Raw genomic sequence first — 19,059 nt, forward strand, 5'->3', positions numbered from 1 at the left:
CCCGAGAGTTAGGGTGGCTTGTCCTTTCCAGAAGCTGAGCTTCAACTGGGGCACCTGCTACGTTTATATTGGTAAGTGCTTCCTGTTGAGGTTTAGTTTCTGTAAAATGAGCATCGTGACCGAACCGAATGAGCCTGCCAGGCGGTTCATCACCTGGAAGATCCCTTACCGATCTACCCATTTTCAGAAGTGCAAGGCCTCCAGGCATGTGGTCTGTGACACCACTCCGCCCTGTTTGTTGCAGTACAACTTGGCCGTAATGTTGCCTGTCTGCACCTGTACCAACCTCTCCTTGATGGAGGAAAGAAAGGCTTTTAATGCTAAGTGGGTGGCCCTCAGGTCCAGAAGGTTGATATGGAATCATAACTCTGCTGGAGGCCACAGGCCTCTGATCTCCACCCCTCCCATATGTCCGGCCCAACCCAGAAGCAATGCATTGGTCACCACTGGCAACTCTGGATGGTAAGGGATAGGGGTGTGCTACTGACCCAATCGTGGTCTGGTAACCACCACTGAAGATCTACTTCAGTCTCCCCCAAAATCAGAACATGGTTGGAGAGGTTCCCTTCATGTTGTGCCCCCCTGTAGGAAGCTGGCTCTGTATATACTATATCAAAATGAGCTATAGTGTGCACAGAGTGCATTGGCTCCCCAGAAGCTTAACATAGGCTAAAGTAGATAAGACTAATGTTCTCTTTTGTGGTAGTGTGGTTGAGCAGTTAGGCTTTTGTTGTACTCACACAGAAAATAGAAGAAGCACACACTCAATTACTTCACTCTAGACCAATGGTTTATAACAAAAATTAGAACCACAAGATTCAAGTTGCAGGTATGTCCTTCAGTAGATTTGTATGTCACATGTATCAAAAGTACTTTGTTTGAAATCAATAAGTTATACAGTTCTTGAAATAGTGGCAATAATCTGTTTTAAAAATGGACACTTATTTTCAGAAAAAAGTTCCTGGTTGGGGTGGGGAGGGGAGGGGGAGAAAAGTTAGTTTGATTTGCAGGTTAGTATTAGACTTACAGTTTCAGTCTCTGGGTTTTAGGAAGTGCACTGGTTTGGGGTTCAGGTTAACCCAAAACATCCCCCCCCCCTCCCAACCCCCCCCAGCAACACAGGGCCGGCCACGTGCAGAGATCAAAGTTGAGCCAACTTAACGTGGGCTCCTATGGAGACAGGGGTACTCAGAATCAGGCCTGCCTGCAGGTAAGTACCCATGACTCGTCGGGCAGACCAGGAGGGATTGAAGAAGCACTGGAGGGGCCACAAGTAGACACCAAACACACACCCTCAGCGGCACAGGGGAAGCTGGGTGCCAACAGGACATTGGGCTTCCAATGCTGGTCTATGAGGGGACCCTGTGTGTCACTCAGAGGCTGCAGGCGAGGTCCAGGGGGTCGTCTTGGGCAGACCACAAGCTGGACAGGGAGGAGGGCAGCCTACTGAACGCTGTTGCATTGCCTCATAGGACAGCGGAGGTTGAGAGGTACTGTAATGATGCATTAACTTGTTTTATTACATACTAACAATCTGTTTTTATGTAGCCCTTCAGTTCACACGGATTCGATGTCTACACACACTAAATATACTCCGATGTGTTAGCGAGCTGAATTGTACTCAATTCACTGAGTTCATAAGGATGGAAGCCTACAGTCGACCTTGACCTTGAGAGAGTTCAAACTCGTGACCTGCAGATCTCTGCATGTATTAGCAGCGAGCGTTTATTTCAGAGACAAATTGCCAGCAGTTCAGCTTTACTAATTTCAAATCTGAGTACTCTGTATTTACCATTCACAGAAGAAATGAGGACCAAATGAACCAAAAATATCTACTTAACACTCAAATGTACATTATAAAGGTCCAGTGAGGTCCTAAGCTGGGCTTAATCACCTCTGCAGCGGAACGAAAAGATCAAGGCTTTCAAGTCACCTCCCTAAATTGCTGTCCCCTTCTATTTTCTGCAATGTGTTTGTTTACTCTCTGGAGATGTAAAATGCGCCTGAAGACCATCACCCCAGAAACCAGGCCTAGACATCCAATCCCATGGAAAGCAGATAGAAGGCAGTCAGTACTGGTGGCAACAACTGAGATCTAGCTACACAAGCAAGCAACAATCCTAGGTACATTTATAAAATGTCTTCTGCATGAGGGCTGGTAGATGAACTGTACTCCTGCACAATGGGATGAAAATATCTACTTAGATTGTTTTTTCTCATTTCGAAAGTAGAAAAAAAATGGAATGACTTTAAATGCAGAAGTAAATGCAAAGGCTACATGGAAAAATAAATCCGCGGATGCTGATGGTTGGTTACACGTTTTGTTTTCTGCCTTTTAAATCCGAGGCTACCTAGGTTTTAATTTTCAAAAAACAAAATGGTACAGACTAAATTCCAAGAGACAAAAAGGTAGAACTAAATAGCCTTTGAATATAAACAATGTGATTCGAATTTTAATTATTTAGTATTTTGAATTTCGTTTCGTAAGTCTGGGGTACACACAAAACATTTAGCCTTCTTGAGGACTGTCCCACAGCGAAGGAATTGACACGTATAGCAACACATCTGACAGCCGCACCAGGGAAGGTTCAGTCCCTCTTTCCTCGGAAGTTGTTTATGGAGGATGCTTTCAGCAGATGGCATATACTTTTTTAAATCTCCCAAGCCAATTTAGAACACCCATTCCGGGCAGAAAAGGTTAAGAGAGGCATAATCATAAAAGAACTCGAGAATGCCAAGGTTCAGCTTTAGAGGGCCTTTGGGAAGGGGGTGTGCAATATATTTTGAGCTCACCTTAAGAACTGAATATATACAGGTGGCTATCGCAGATTGGATCATGCTTAGTTCAGAGTTACTTACATTCTCATACTTAAATGCATTGTGTGTAGCCTGCATTCTTTGTTAGCCATTATGGGCAAAGGCAATTTGGATTTTATTTTCTTACAAACGTCCTATCAAAGGACAAAAACAAAAGCAAAAAATCTCACCTTTAAGTCCAGCTCGCTTTGCACTATCAATGCACAGGAGAATTTCAATTGCATTTTGTGCGTTCGTTGACAGTTTTTCTTCTTCTTCGGGCCAGGGAATATCTGTAAACCAAATTATACAAATGTAAACTCACACACAAGAGGTTGAAGTCATTCTTTGAAATGCAAAATACTTACCCCGGTTTAGAATATTCTGGAATACTAGCGTTGGCGTTTCATCATTAAATGGAGGTATTCCCGTCAAAAATTCAAACAAGCAAACTCCAAGTGCCCACCAGTCTACTGCAGCACCTACAATTAGTGCACGAAACAATGGTGTGAGGATGATTTTGCTGTTGGAAATCACAAATTATCAAAAGTAGGGCCGATACACAAAGGTTATATCAAATGATATATTGGCACACAAAAGCTGGATTTTACATCTTTATTGGTGCATTTTCAAAGACAGAAAATTTCATTGCCTGTCAGAAAGCAACATTCTCAGTTTATTCTTTTTTTTTGCCTATAACAGATTTCACTGATGTTCTTTACATTTCACAATTAACAGCTTGGTACCAAATGCAACAGAGGTATAATGATTTTAGCCCCATACTTCCCAGGATGGCAATTCGGTGTCTTCTTTAAGTGTGGTAATAATCCTACAGGATCAAATTTCTAACTTTGTAACCGCTGGCTTTGGAAAGCAGTACCTAAGAGTTTTGACAGGTATATGCACTCAGAGAAACCACAAAAATGTATTAATAAATCCATCACTGGGCTGGAAGGCCTGCTGGAGGGGTGACTTACATATATTGCATGCAGTGTAAACGGGACAGGGCACACAGGCTGTGTGCTATGTTGTGTTTTAATTTTAGTTATGCACCAAGACATTCACCATACAAAAACAGCACTGTGTGCACTTAGTGAGAGGGTCCCTGAGGGCGGCAGAATTCGTGTGGCAACCCTCAAGGGCCTTCCTTTAGTACTCCATGACTTTGGTACCAGGGGTACCATTTACTAGGAACTTACAGTAGTAGCTAATAGTTTTGTCAATTGGGAAAAACTGTGCAGTTTTGGGGGAAATATCTGATATTGGTGCCCTGTTTAGCAGGTACCCTGTGCACTTTCAGTCGAGGGGGATGGGGTGACCATGTGAAAAAAGGCACTTTCCTACATTCAGCAAGCTGATGTGGAGTCCAATGAAGAACAGAGTACTCTGATCCCCACCTCTCCCAGATTGCCACCCCATCCCGGGAGTGATGCATTTGTCACTACTGTGAAATCTGGTTGGGGAAGGGAGAGGAGTCTGCCTTCGACCCAATCTTCAGCCACTTCTGCAAGTCTTTACAGTTACCTCCAAGATCCAAGTCATGTTGGAGAGATTTCCCTGATGCAGCGCTCACTGGAACTTAAGGTCCACTGCAGGGCCCACTTACGCCATCTGGCATAATTCACCTGCAGGTTGCTGAAAGCCAAGAGGCCCAGAAGCCTCAGTCATTCTCATCAAAAACCAGGATAGAGGCTGAAAACATTGGTATCATAGCCTGAACATCCTGGAGTTGCTGCTCAGGAAGATAAGCCCTAATCTGCACTGTGTCCCGCTCCGATGAAAGGGAGCGTCCGAGAGGGAGTCATGACTGACATGTTTATAGTAAATCCCAGCGACTGCAGGAGGTCTGCCATAGTCTGGAGGTGGGAGACGACTGCCTGGGACGAGCCCGCCTGCAACAGCTAGTCATCGAGATAGGGGAAGACTTGCACCCCAGATATCTGCAGATGAGCTGCGACCTCTGCCATCACCTTGGTGAACACCCTAGGGTCGCTGGTAAGGCCAAAGGGGAGCAGAGTGAACTGAAAGTGCTTGTGGCCTACCTTCAACCACAAAACACCTATGAGCAGGCATGATGGGGATGTGGAAATGGGCATCCTGCAAGTCCAACGCTATCAACCAGTCTCCTTGGTCTAGGGCAGAAAAGACCTGAGTCAAAGTGAGCATCTTGAATGTCCTTTTGTGGAGGAGACTGACGGTTTGGAGGTCTAGAATAGGTCGAAGACTTTTGTTCTTTTTGGCGATCAAAAAGTAGCAGGAATAACAACCACTGCCTACTTCTGATATCAGAACCCTCTCCAGGGCTCCCTGATAGCAATAACTTCAGCCCGGAGTAAGGACAGATGATCCTCCATCAGCTGTTCTTATGTTGGCGGTAAAGGGGGAGGAGAAGATTCAGGGGAAGGGCGTAGTCCCTCCGAATGATTTGCCGAACTCACCTGTCCAGTGTAATGGACTGTCATTTGGGAAGATGACGTATTCACCTGCCAACTGGACAGCCAGGATCCATTATTAGGAGACTAGGAGGGATTAGAGGCTGCAGCTGGCAGGGGTGTTGGTGGACGACCTCTGGCTACCTGACACACAGAGTTGGAATTCACTGCATCCATGCAAAGCTTGAGGAGCTTGTGTAGGATGATGACTGGCCAAGGGTTGGCTTGGGGGAACACCCCTTACGTAACTATGAAAGAGGAGAAAGGCAGACTCGCGATGTGGGGCCACTGGAGGCCCCGGGACTTGGCTGTAGCCCGCAAGGCCCTAAAGGGCTCCAGTGTCTGCCTTGTCTCCGAAGAGATGAGTCCCATCGAAGGGCATGTCCATAAGGTTAGCCTGGCATCCTCCAAAAAGCCAAATGTTCTCAACCAGGTGTGGCATCTAAAAGCCACTCTTGACAAAACCGCTTTGCCCAGTGGGTTGCGGTGTGTCCAATCCACAACTGATGGTGAACTTTGCTGCATTTCTCCCACCCTTGACTGCTTGGGAGAGCATGGCCCGGGCCGCCTCCTGGACCTGTGGCAGCATTTGCGCAAACGTGTACCACAACGTGTGTGAGTAGAAGCCCAAAAGGCATGCGCTGTTCACCAACTGCAATGCCAGGCTGATGGAAGAAAAAACACTTTCTTTCCCAAGGTATCCAGCCTCTTGGATTCCCTGTCTAGAGGAGAGGCAGCTAATTCGCCATGGAAAGTTAAGGCTTAGACTACCAAGCTCTCAGGAGTAGGGTGTTGGGTCACCTGTGGTGGGGTGATGGCGGCGGGCAATCGTCTAGTTCACAGGAGCCCCTGTTCTGGGCTTGGACCACGTTCCCAGCAGGACATCAGCCTTGTTGAAGGGGAGCAGGGGAGGGTCTAAAGAGTAAACACTTCTGCCAAGAGGTTAGTGTTGACCGCCACGGAAGGCAGCTCCAGGCTGAGGACCTCTGCTGACCTCTACATCAATGCACATAATTCTCCCACCTCCGTTGCCACGGTAGTGGGAGAAAGCAAACCAGTATCTGGAGATGTGTCCAGTCCACTAGCATCTCCTAGTTCCTCATTCGAAGTTAGTAGGGGTGTCCAACTGGTATTTGCAAAGGTCCAATGACCGCTTCTATTCTTCCCCCATGCCTGGCTGTTTAGATAAATGCTCATGTAACAACCTAGGACCAATGGGCCATGTCGGTGCCAGATTCATCGTAGAGCGACGCTGTCCCGACTACGTCTCATCGGGGATAGAACGGGGCTGGCGCTGCCAGTGGGCGCTGGGACTGGTGTTGGAGGAAGTTACGTTGGCATGACCAGCGCCAGTCCAGATCTGTGATCGGAGCCGCAAGACCCCATCGGAGAGGTAGCTGGAGTCGTTGATGTGGATCCGGATGGGGTCTTCTCTGACCCCGCGGGGCACCAAGGCTCTCCAGAGGATCGGCACACTAAAAAAAAACGCAGCACCTGGCCTCATAAACCTCCTTTATTTGAGCGGGTGGTTGCTCAGTCTCCCGGAAATGCAGGGGTGCAGAGTTGGACCTGGCAATGGCTCCATGGATCTGTGACTGAAACGCCAGTGTTCCAAAGTCTATGTGCTGGCCGATGGACGAGAAGAAGTCAAAGATTGCTTCAACTTCTTAAATTTCTTGTACCTCTTCCCAGTGTGTTCCGAAGATTTAGAATGGGGTTGGGGTTAGGACTTGGGGTTCCTGAAGCAGTCCCACAACCATCTCCTTGATTGGGATTGAGACCTCCTAGGAGCAGTGCTAAGTGGCATCAACTGCTGGCCGCAAGCAGCTCTAAGATCCGATCCCCCAAAGTGTTTGGTACCATGGCGTGTCATTCCGAGCATGACTTCGAGTGGTGGTTGTGCTCGAGACACCATAAATAGACCAGATGGGGGGTCTGTAACCGACATGGCATGTTGACAGGTGCCACACGGTTTAAACTCCACCTTTCTGGAGGACATCTTGGCACACTTCGAAAAAATATTTGAAAACATGTAAAAAAAAAAATAAAAAAAAAAAAAACCTGGTCAAAAATCGACTGAGGGCTCTTTTCAGAAAGAACTGACATCTGCGCGCTTATATAGGTGACCAAGACATCACATCCGGGCCAAAGACACTGACTAGGATGTGCTAAACGCAACAAAGCCACCAGATGGTGCGCAGGAGTACTGCTCAAGTAAAGTCTTCTGGATCCAGTAAGATGCCTGGGAAATTAAAGGTAAGGGATCTGCAGGTAGAAGGCTTTATCTGGATTTCTGTATTTAGGTATTATACTGGTACTAATTAAGGTGATTTCTTTTCTCAGACACTCTTACCAGGTGTAAAAATGACAAAATAATGAAGCAACACTATGATAAAATTGCTCTATTTGTGGTAGTGTGGTCGAGCAGTTAGGCTTATCAGAGGGTAGTGTTAAGCATTTGTTGCACACACAAGCAATAGAAGAAACACACACTCAATGATTAAACTCCAGACCAATAGTTTTTATATAAAAAAATATCTTTTGTTATTTCTAGAACCAGAAGATTCGGTTTGCAGGTAAGTACATAAAACAAAAGTTTTCTTTAAAATGGCAAAAAACTATTTGAAAAGTGGACACAGTGCAATTTCAACAGTTCCTGGGGGAAGAAAAGATTGAACAGTTTGACAGGTACGTTTTCAACTTACAGTTCCTATCTCCGGGTTTTAGGTAGTCCGTCATTGGGGATTCTAGTTAACCCCAAAACACCCACCACCAGCAACACGAGGCCAGTCGGGTGCGGAGGTCAAAGAGGAACCAAATTAGCGTTGGCTCCTTCGGAGACGGGGGTGGGGTACTCTAAATCCAGTCAGCCAGCAGGTAAGTATACGTGACTCGGAGGGCAGACCAGGGGATTTGGAAGAGCACTGGAGGGGCCACAAGCAAGCACCAAACACACCCACAGGGGCGGCTGGGGGCAGGGTGTCAACAGGACGTCAGGTTTCCGGTGCATGTCTATGGGGAGACCCCGGGGTCACTCAAAGGCTGAATGGGGGGTGGAGGGTGTCTTGGGCACACCACTGGTCGGACAGGGAAAAGGGCCGCCTGCTGGTCGATGCTGTACTGGGGGTCAGGTTTTCCCAGGCCTGGGGGCTAAAGGTGCAGTGGGTCCTTTAGGCATCTGATATCTTCGTCCGGGTCTTGCAGTCAGGGGAGTCCTCTGGATTCTCTCTGCAGGCGTTGTCGTGGGGACTTGGAGAGGTCAACCCAGGGTGGGCTCTTGTTCCCAATCGCCTGGGGACCCTTTTTTGCTAGGTGGACCACCAGGACACGGGCAGTGGGCGTCAGGGGCACAGGGGTCAGGACTCACATCTAGAGTAAGGTGGAGGCCTTAGTTGAAAGTTTCTTTTGGACAGAGCCGCTGTCCTCAGGAGTTCTTGGTCCTTGTGGGTGCAGGTCAGTCCTCTGGAGTTGGCAGAGGTCGCTTGGCCCGCTGGACGCATCGCTGTTCTTTTTGCAGGTTCTTTGAAGCAGGAGACAGGCCAATAGGGCTGGGGCCAAAGCAGTTGTCGTCGCCCTTCTCTGCTGGCGTTTGCAGCTTAGCAGTCCTTCTTGTAGGTTGCCAGGAATCTGGTGAGCTGGGATCAGGGAGGCCCTTAAATCCTAAATTTAGGGGTTTGTTTGTGTCAGGGGACAGTAGCCAATGGCTAGTGTCCCCGAGGGTGGCTACACCCTTCTTTTGCCCACTCCCTTTAGGGAGTGGGGCACATTCCTATCCCTATTGGTCCCTGTCCTCCAGACCAGGATGGAGGATTCTGTAGGGAGGGGGTCACCTCAGCTCTGGACACCTTAGGGGTGGTCCTGCACGGGGTGGTCACTCCTCCCAGTTTTCCCTAATTTCCCCCCCAGACGTGCTGCCAAAAGTAGGGCTTTGTTTTGGGGGTGGGCATCTCCACCAGCTGGAGTGGCCTGGTGCACTGTAATCTGAGGCTTGAGCCTTTGAGGCTCACCGCCAGGTGTTACAGTTCCTGCAGGGGGAGGTGTGAAGCAGGCTTGGTTTCTGACCTCAGAGTACACAAAGGCACTTACCCCATGTGGTCAGAAGCCCGTCAAAGTGGCTGGCTGGCACAGACTGGTCAGTCCTATACTAGCAGTTGGGCTAACAGAGGGGGCATCTCTAAGATGCCCTCTGTGTGCATTTTTCAATAAATCCCATAATGGCATCAATGTGGGTTTATTGTGCTGAGAAGTTTGATACCAGACTTCCCAGTATTTAGTGAAGCCATTATGGTGCTGTGGGGATCGTAATGACAAACTCGTAGACCACATACTCAATATGGCTTCACTGCACTTACAATGTCTAAGAATTGACTTAGACACTGTAGGGGCATATTGCTCATGTAGCTATGCCCTCACCTGTGGTTTAATGCACCCTGCCTTAGGGCTGTGAAGTCTGTTGGAGGGGGGCTTACATATGACACAGGCAGTGGTTTGTGGGCATGGCACTCAGAGTAGTGCCATGTCGACTTTGTCCGTTTCTCTCCACCAGCACAAACAAGCTGCAATGCAGTGTGCATGTGCTGAGTGAGGGGACCCCAGGGTGGCATAGTACATGCTGCAGCCCTTAGAGACCTTCCCTGGCCACAGGGTTCTTGGTACCATGGGTACCTTTTACAAGGGACTTAACTGTGTTCCAGGGCTGTACCAATTGACGTAACAAAGGTACAGTATTAGGGAAAGAAAACTGGTGCTGGGGCCTGGTTAGCAGGGTCCCAGCACACTCTCAAAGAATGCATTCAACACTAGGCAAAAAGACGGGGGGGGGGGTAACCATGCCAACTGTGGCACTTTCCTACATCCTGCTTAGAGTTAAGTCAGGTTTTAGCCAATTGTACACTACTTCAACGGATCAGAGCACATGCACCAGGGCCCAGACAGCAGGAACCAGTAAACTATAGAGCTGAAAAACCAGCAGCATCTCTTAAAAATGTGGAAGGGTGATCATACAGAAAAAGGCACTTGCCGGCAGATCAAAGACATTTTTGTCACTAGTGATAATGTGGGAAACTGTGTGTGGAAATCTGAGGATGGAAGCATAGTGTAAGGATTTCTGTTGAGAGACCATGTTTGAAAGATAGTGCACCATAACCATCTTATCAAAGAGCCTTCTAGTCCTCACGTTGCGAGACGTTTCTGGTCCCTGTGGCTTCAAGAAAAAAATATCATTCGTCATAAACATATGTACCATGTAAGCCAAAAAACACATTAATGTAACATTTCAAATTTGTGTTAGATTAAGTCTACTTACAGCCTATTTAGTTCGCAACAAGCTTGGACCCAAAGCACACCACACCCAAGCTAAACAGCAGAATTAAGGCCCTCAGCATGGCTGTGTAGCTATTCACCGCCACGACTCAACTATTCCATCAGAAACAAAGTACCCAGACACCATAGCTAGGGTCAAACCATATATTTTACCATGCTCTCTTGCACATTTGATTACCCTTTCAACAGCACAGGTTTCAGCTTATCAGTGACAATTCTGGAGCATGCCAAAATACACACTTAAGAGAACTGAAATCGTGACCAATTTCTGTTCACTGTAACGCCGAAGCACTGCAGGTAGTGTTTATTGCCCAGCGTCAGACAATAGCACCAAAGTTCAACATGCTAACACCGCCAAATACCTCCTATTAGCTGAAATCAAAGCCTATTAAGATCACAACCACAGCAAATTATCTGAGCCTAATTATTCTTTGCGCGTGTATGTTCAGCTTCAGCCATAATCCACTTTATGAGGCCAGGGAACCACAGTTTAAATTTACCATATTTTAAAATTCCGTAATTTTATAGTTGCAACGTAATTGTAAAATTTGGTAGTCTTCCTTTTTAATGTAAGAAAGGGTGGAGAAGGTGAGAGAGTAACAGGCAACGGGAGACCTGACTTTCTTGTGTTTCAGGGCATTTAAAAGAAACAATGTAAAGAGGAAAGGAGAATTTAAAAGAACAGGGATGGCAGCAAACAGGCCATACAATTGAATGAGGTGAAAGAGAGGAGAGAACATGCACTTTTTAAAAGGTGCATCCATTCTTCGAGTTTCCCGGATGATTGCAACACTGCCAGTATCTCGTTGGTGTCTCTAATGTTAAGCTCCGTCTGAGATGAACAGAGGTTAAGTGTGAAGATCACACCCATCTACCCACTTTAACTCTTCATAATCTTAGGAAGACCCAGCATAGAATTACATCACTTCATAAGGGACATAGGCTGATGGAAGTAATGAGAGGGGTAGAGGTAAAGATGGGTGTGCAGCCTCTTACCACTTCTAAGAGGGAACACGTAACCATACATTCTAGCTGTTTACTTGCTGTGGTGAAAAGAGTGAATCTTAGCCAAGGATTTTCAATGATTATTTGTTAAACTGATATTATGTAGAGTATCAAATATGGCAGAGAAGCCGAAGAGAACCAGTAGGGATAGGACTCCCTGACCACTGAGGATGCACGTGGTCCTACCAATAGTTAAAATCTGGGGAGACAAAGGCTTGAAATGAGCAAAGGGCACAATACACTCGGTGTTAGAGGTACAATAAACGTAGCTTTACCACCTACATGCTTTTTAAAAAAAAAATTAGGAGTGAGAATAACGACCGCCTGGGGGAAATGAAGTATAGTGTGCATTTTACAAGCAGATCATTAATCAAAAGCGTCAGCAGATACTTTTATACTGAGACAATCGGATAGAAAACTAACAGAGTGATTATCAGATCCTCTCCTTACTCGTTTGTCTGCCTCAAAATTGGCCCATTCAGGAACAAACCTAAGTGAATGTCACTGTTATATCTTTAAATACTTTTTTTTTTTTTTTTTACATTGAGTTGGATGTAAGTAAAAGCATGTCTTGTCTTGTTCCATGTATAGCACGCTTATACCACGAGTTGAGTTTGCTTTATAAGAATGTACAAATACATAAATATAAGTTTTGCAAATCAGGACAATTGACAACAATGAAATTGCAATATAATGCTGAAAGGCTTGAATGGTGTCTATACCAGTTGCTAAAGTCCCTCAACCAGAGTTTTAGACCCTAGCCACACTGCTGGAGGCCAAATAGCTATAATGCCGTTAGAACATTCAATCCACTATGGGTAGAATGGTCTAAATTAAAAAGAGAGAAACAGAAAGACAAACACTGAAATACAGGGATTTTGAACTTGATAAAATATCTACTTGTCAATGGATGGGATGCGTCATAAACCTATCTGTCCTGCAAAGAAAAATAAATAAATCCACTTGTTACCTTGGTGCTATGCAGTGAAGAACCAAGCAACGAAAGCGTTTTCATATCAGAGCTCTGATAATAGCCTTTTATGATTATCCCAGGTATCCTATAATAGCAGGGTTTGGATACTAGCAATTACTGGATTATGCCATCTTTCCCACAAATCTACATCTTAAGGATGGAAGTAGCAGGAAGAAGTAGTTTTAAGGGGTTAAATGCCCTATTGAGTCTGTGCATACCTGCAAACCTGCATGTTTACGGGTTTTCACCAAATTGTGTCTATCCTCTTCCCACACTAAATGTTGAAAATGTACTCCTGATAGGGGCAGAAGTAAAGCTTTTAGCAAGGCGAAAAAATGGGTTGTACTGAAAGTGAATTTGAACTCTCAGATTTTCACATCAGCAAATATAAACATGCATATTCACTCATGCTAAAATGCAGTTCACAAAAATGTTCTAGGAGTAGGGTTTCAAGGCCTAATTCTGTAAATTCTGGTGAATTCATCAAAGTAGCAAATCTACACTAATGCAAGGACAGGTACCATGGGTGGCTTAATTTAAACATTGGGCCACTAATGAATTCTTTATATATCAATATCATTTTTGGCTATCTGTTGTACAAAAAAAAAAAAAAAAAAAAAAAGGATTCTCATTGACAAAACGAAAAGGTTGTCAAACCAGCGCCAGCCCTTTTAGCTTTGCCAATGCTGGTTTATTTTCATATTTCCCGTAATTCTGCCGCACCTGGTTTTAGACTGATTTTCCATTACTAATATTTTTGGTAACACTAGTATGCATCAAATAAGTTTTACTAAACCATGCTTCAAAGAAATGGTTCCTAAAATTTCTCAATAGTGTAGCAAAACATGTATTCTTCTTGTTGCAACAGTTTTGTGTACATTTTATTTTGAAAGTAAATAATCTTGTTTTCAAGATTCTGCAAGTTTCCGCATGTAATCCTAGAGCATTCTGGAAGCATTACAAGTAGACTCACAAACAAGTGTACACATTTTTATACTGGCACCCCTCTCAGTAGTGCAAGCTGAGTGTGCAGCATTTCTTTAGAGCGCTAAATAAAGGTTCTGCGTTAATGAACCATAAAGGTTCTGCGTTAAAGAACCATAAATACAGGTTCAAACAGCATAAACATATGGATACAAATCCTACCTTAAATGCAGGCAATGCTCTTTTGCAGAACCGTAATATGGTACTATGTACTGGCAACCACAAGGTTAAAGTTGCAGGGGGTTGGGCCTATTTGTCCTAAGGACAAAATAAATATCAAAACTTGTTGTCATGGACCCCAAACAATATGTCCTGGGCAATGGGTGATAGGAATTTCTAATCCCTGGAATGTTGGAGAGGAAGGACCAGCCATTATTGACCCCAAGCCCCTGCCCAAGCCCCTCAACTGATTTTAGTGGAGCTCTCAATGTTCTGATGCTCCAAATGATTCTATGCAAAGCTCACATTTCATCAGACTCCACCCATAATGAGATGTATGTATACCTGGCTGTTTGCTTTGAGGTGGCATGGCACGTCACCACTTCACAGCAACATGTCTAAGGAGAGGTACATCAGAATCATTTGTACAGCAGGACTGTGTACTACTTAGTATGGCCTAGACAGAAACAACACTCCTGCAGTGCAGATTAAGACGTTTGTAGACATTTGACTTGAAGAGCGACATGTAAATATGTAGTTGCAATTCCTCTATGCCGTTGAAGGTAGTTACAACATTATCACACAAATAGATAATAGCAAGGTACCTTGCAGCAATTGGACTTCTGATGCATTGGTCAGAAGACGTAATATCTCTTAGTGAGAACCGGAATCACTGACCCTGCAGAATATTACATATTTTATTGGAATAAACAAATGAAAGCTATGTATCTACATGCCCAATTTGAAGGTCTGCATAGTCTCTTAGGACACAACAGATTATTCTTTTTGGATAATGAGCGCTTTCATTTGCACATTCACAAATGACTGACCAAGCCTAGTGCTATTAGCATGGGTCCACACAAAGTCTTACTGCGACGCCCATGATGAAGTTACCAAATATTAACCACATTTTTCTACTTCTGTAAATACAGAGGACATGTTGCTTAGAGCGGCGATAGCAGTTTTAGAGAACGCTAAGAGGAGCACGAACCTGCATGCCGCTGAGCTTCCTCTGATGTAGCCTTTTCTACGAGAATATAAGGGTTTGGGCCTCGAGCTTCAACACTAGATAGTTAGTATTATTTTTTATTTCACACTTGCTACTGGTGTTTTCGGACCAGTTGAATCACCTGGGCAATGTAAAAACACAAGTCAAATAGCTAGAATTGCCAAAAACGAAATGGGTCAATGTGCAATCTTTTTTAAAGAGTGCAAACTTTTTTTTTTTAATGTAGTACACTGTGAACAGTTGTGAGTGCCAGACGTGAGAAAAAGAAAATCAACAAAAATGCTGAGCATTTGCCTATAAATATTGTTCAGTGGAATTAGGGAACAGCAGTATTGTTGGGATTTAGAGTTCTGACTGGGTGACAGCAAGTGAGACATACAGACAGCCTTCAGCGTCAACTGCCCCTAGATCGGTGTGGGGTCACGTACTGGGTCTTATCCATTATTTGATGGGGTGTCAAACCCTGCACAGTAAACCACAGGAGACTCTAACTCCTTTAGTCTAGAGCAGATTATGTGATATGTAAACTGTTAAACTGGAGGCGTTTGATACTGTCGGAGCAGTATAAAGTTTGAAATATAAGTCTGATATTAAAGGTCTACTCTGGTTCACTGAGAAAGCTGCACATGCTATCAAAGCTTGCCTTCGGAAAAAGGATATGGAGGGCTCTAGGCCATCTTTAACCAACCAGTTAACTAGTCACTAAGAAACGATTAAAGGGGGATTGAGCAGAAAAGGAAGTGCACAAAATACACCAGGAAGCCATGGACGCCAAAGAAGCAAGTGTAAAGTATTAAAGCAGAGCACAATACAGTTGAGAAATTCACGAAAAATAATTTAAAAAAAATCCACAACCACCTTTAAAATAAAGGGATCAATACTATGGGTAAAACAAGACAAAGGGAATTAAATATTTGATTTTCTCAGGATTTAGGTGAAAATGGCACCAAAAAAGCATAATGCAGCAATTATATAATTTATCTCTCTTGGATTTTAAAGGTGAGGGGCACAGTGGGATTATTAGCAATAGGGAAAAAGGTGGAGTAGGGCACATACACTTAAAGTGCTAGCAGTTCATTCATGTGATGACCTGTCCAAGACACTTTGAGGAAGATAGTTTTAAGGTCAGGAGAGACAGCAAGCAGCAATCCCTCAGCTTGAAAGGCATAACTTAGTATAGCAATCAGTGTCAAAACTTTAATAAAATCTCATCAAAACAAGTACTGAAACAAGGCCTGTTTTATCAGCCAAATGTAGAAAGATGGAAAGAGTTGACAAATACCTGTATACATTTCCCATTGCAAAGCCTTGTTTGGCCAAGGAAAAAAACAGGAAAGTAAAGGGTCAGTGTCCTAGGCACCACAGCAAGTTATGAACTTCTAGCATCCAGCGTAGATGGATTTTGTGGAGCGGCATATGGCAGCGAGGAGGACATTCACCATTTAAGGCAAATCAAAAGCTGTCAACTGCCACTGCACAATGCATGAGGAATAAGTTGTAGAGATTCCGGTGAAATTTCCTGCCCTGTTGCTGATACAGGAGGTCCTCTCTAAGTGGTAGCATGATCAGCGGACATATATTCATGCTCAGGAGTTTGTAGTACCACACTCTCCATGTTCAATTGGGAGGCTACTAAGATGACTTGGACTCAGTCGTTCTTGATCTTCAAAACTGGTGGTAGGAAGGCATACAAAAGCCCCTTGTTCCACTCCAGCCGGAATGCATCCCTTAACTACAGTCAAAAGTGCTGACACTGAGCTAAATGGTGGCAAAAAGCCCTATCCAGGGCCCTCCCCACAGATTGAAGATGCCCTGCGGAACCTCAGAATGTAGACACTGCCCTTGAAATGCCTGACGTATGCTCGGTTTGTCTGCTATAGAATTAAGGGACCAGAAAATTCCTCTGACACTCCACCTACCACCTGAGACACAAAACTTCTTGACTTAGGACCCAAGACCTTACCCTGCTTGTTGAAAGATTACCTAGCAGTCTCTCTCCTGATAGATGTAAAGAAAGCCTTCAGGGTCAGACGGATGGCTCATAGCCCCAAAAGCTTGATGTGGAGCTGACCTCCACTGGAGGCCAGTGGCCTCTGAACTCCACTTCCCCAACTGACCACTCAAGCCCACTAGTGATACATTGGTGACTTCTATGTGGTGAAGGGAAACTAATTTGCTCTAAGACAGACTGTTATCGAGCAGCAAACATTGCAGACTGTGGATGACACCCTTGCTACATGGACAGTGCCGGAGAAAGGTGGCCTTGATGCGGGCCCACTAAGACTTTAGGCTCCATTGCAAAACTAATATGCCTCCTGTCACAGCTGACAAGGATGAAACATGTGGCTAAGAGGACAAGGAGCCTCAGATTCATCCTTCATTGGATCAAGCCAGAAACGTTGGTTGTCTCAAACTCCTTGCAGTGGAGGAAAAGCCTTAACATCCATCCAAGTACAGGATCGTCTCAATGAATGAAAGCCTTGGTAATGGAATCAGGTGGGGGCTTAGGCTCGTTTACAGTAAACTCCCCAAAAATGTTAGGAATTCTGCTATAATTCAGAGATAGGTCATGACGGCCTGCAGCAAGCCCACCCTTAGCAGCTGGTCATTGAGGTACGAGAAAACAGCAACTCCCAACCTCAAACGATGGGCAGTGACCACCGCCATAATGTTTGTGAACACCTAGGAGGCGCTGGTGAGCCAAAGGGGAGCATGGCAAACTGAAAATGCTCCTGACCCACTTTACACTGTAAGTGACGTATCTGGGACTACAGAACGGGTACTTGAAAATAAGCATCTTGGAAGTACAAGGACACCATCCTGTATTCTGGTCCAGGACTAAAAGGAACTATGCCAGTGAAAACATTTGCCCTTCCAGAGGAAGGTCAGGGGTTCAAGGTCCAAGATGGGACTAAGGCCCCTGCCCTTTTCCAGGAAGACGAAGTAGTAGAATTAACTACCGCCCCTTTTTACAGTCTCTGGTACCCTCTCTATGGCATCCATGGAGAGCAACAAGCGTACTTTCTGTAGCAGGATTGACAAGCATTTTTCCGGAATACATTCTGGTCTGGGAGGGATGTTTGGTGGGGAGGAGAGAAAAGGTAGGGCATAGCATTTTTTAACAATTTGCAGGAAACATCAGTTAGACGTGATGAACTGCCGACTCAGGAGGAAGTCCTGCACCATCCACTGGTTGGGTATGCACAGCTTATGGCAAGTTAAATCAATTTGCTGGCAGTTATAGCAAGGGAAGAGAAGTTGAAGGAATGGTGTCTCTGCTGGCCAACACACTGCCTTCTGGTTCCACGTCTGTAGCCTGAAAAGCTTGGGCTATCTGTTGCATCACTGGCTGATAAGGCTGCCTCTGCCTTTATGCCAACCCATAGGAGGAGGCTTTAAATTTCAGAACTGGTGGGAATATTGTCTTGCAGGGATCGACAGCCCAAAGGGGTGTGCTCTAGCTCTGCTGTCTTTAAAGCATTCCAAAGCAGAGTGCACCCTCTCTCAGAAGAGGAGAGAGTCATCAAAAATTGAATACATTATTGATGCCTGTACATCGCCGGAGAATCTAGCTGACCACATTCAGGTGCATCATGAAGCACATCATCCGTACCTGCTGCCCTGTCAAGAGCACCTGTGGTATTCAAGTCTACACAGAAAACTCACTTGGCCGCATCCTAAATGGCATGGATCCTCTGAGCCAGAGAGACCTGGACTGCTGGAAAGACTTCGCTGCCCATGCCCCCAAAGGGCATGTGTATATTGGCCCAAAAGACAGACTGCATTTACGGACCACAGTGCCAGCCTGGCAAAAGAAAGCATGTTTGCCAAAGACATCAGTCCTTTTGAGTTTTCTATCCAGGGAACTCGTCCGAAATGAGTTAGGATTCACCTTTTTGATTGAGGTCTATACAATTGAGAAGGGTGCTTAAAGAGAAAATCCATTTCACAAGTCACTGGCCTGTGCCACCTGACCACCTAACAACCGAGCAAGAACCTGGTTTCGACCAGTTTGCCATCCAACTATCTGTGAGGGATCAGATGTTGCTGGCCCAGGTTGCAAAATGTTTGTCAAAACATTTGCTTTACTCGCAAATGAGGGCAGTTTTAATTCTAGTACTTCGGCTGCTCTTCAAACTATCACTGCAAATGAGTCACTTTCTGCCTATGCAGAGAGTAAAGCTCTGTCTTGGGGGAGGCATCAAGACTACTGAAGTTTGGTAAATCAAGATTTAACATACCATCAGTATAATGAGGGTGGCGTAAGCCTTCCCACCTCGGAACTGTCATCCCCAGCATCAGCACGCTAGGGTGCACCATACTCAGGAACAGTCTGAATCAAAAAAAGAAATTGGAGCTTCTGCTGATAGCTAGGATGC

The 19,059-nt window shown here is 45.2% G+C and overlaps 1 protein-coding gene across 1 annotated transcript in view; it reads right to left on the minus strand.

The window, feature by feature from the left end:
• The window catches only part of MASTL (microtubule associated serine/threonine kinase like), a 208,675-nt gene that overhangs the window by 16,875 nt on the left and 172,741 nt on the right, over positions 1-19,059 (minus strand). The window contains exons 10-11 of the mRNA XM_069211322.1: positions 3,165-3,278; positions 2,988-3,089 (exon numbers count right to left, since the gene is read on the minus strand). Coding sequence (XP_069067423.1) covers positions 2,988-3,089; positions 3,165-3,278 — 216 coding nt within the window. The remainder of the gene's footprint in view (positions 1-2,987; positions 3,090-3,164; positions 3,279-19,059) is intronic.

The sequence above is a fragment of the Pleurodeles waltl genome, chromosome 10 (genome assembly GCF_031143425.1).
Source record: "Pleurodeles waltl isolate 20211129_DDA chromosome 10, aPleWal1.hap1.20221129, whole genome shotgun sequence".
Classification (NCBI taxonomy): domain Eukaryota; kingdom Metazoa; phylum Chordata; class Amphibia; order Caudata; family Salamandridae; genus Pleurodeles; species Pleurodeles waltl.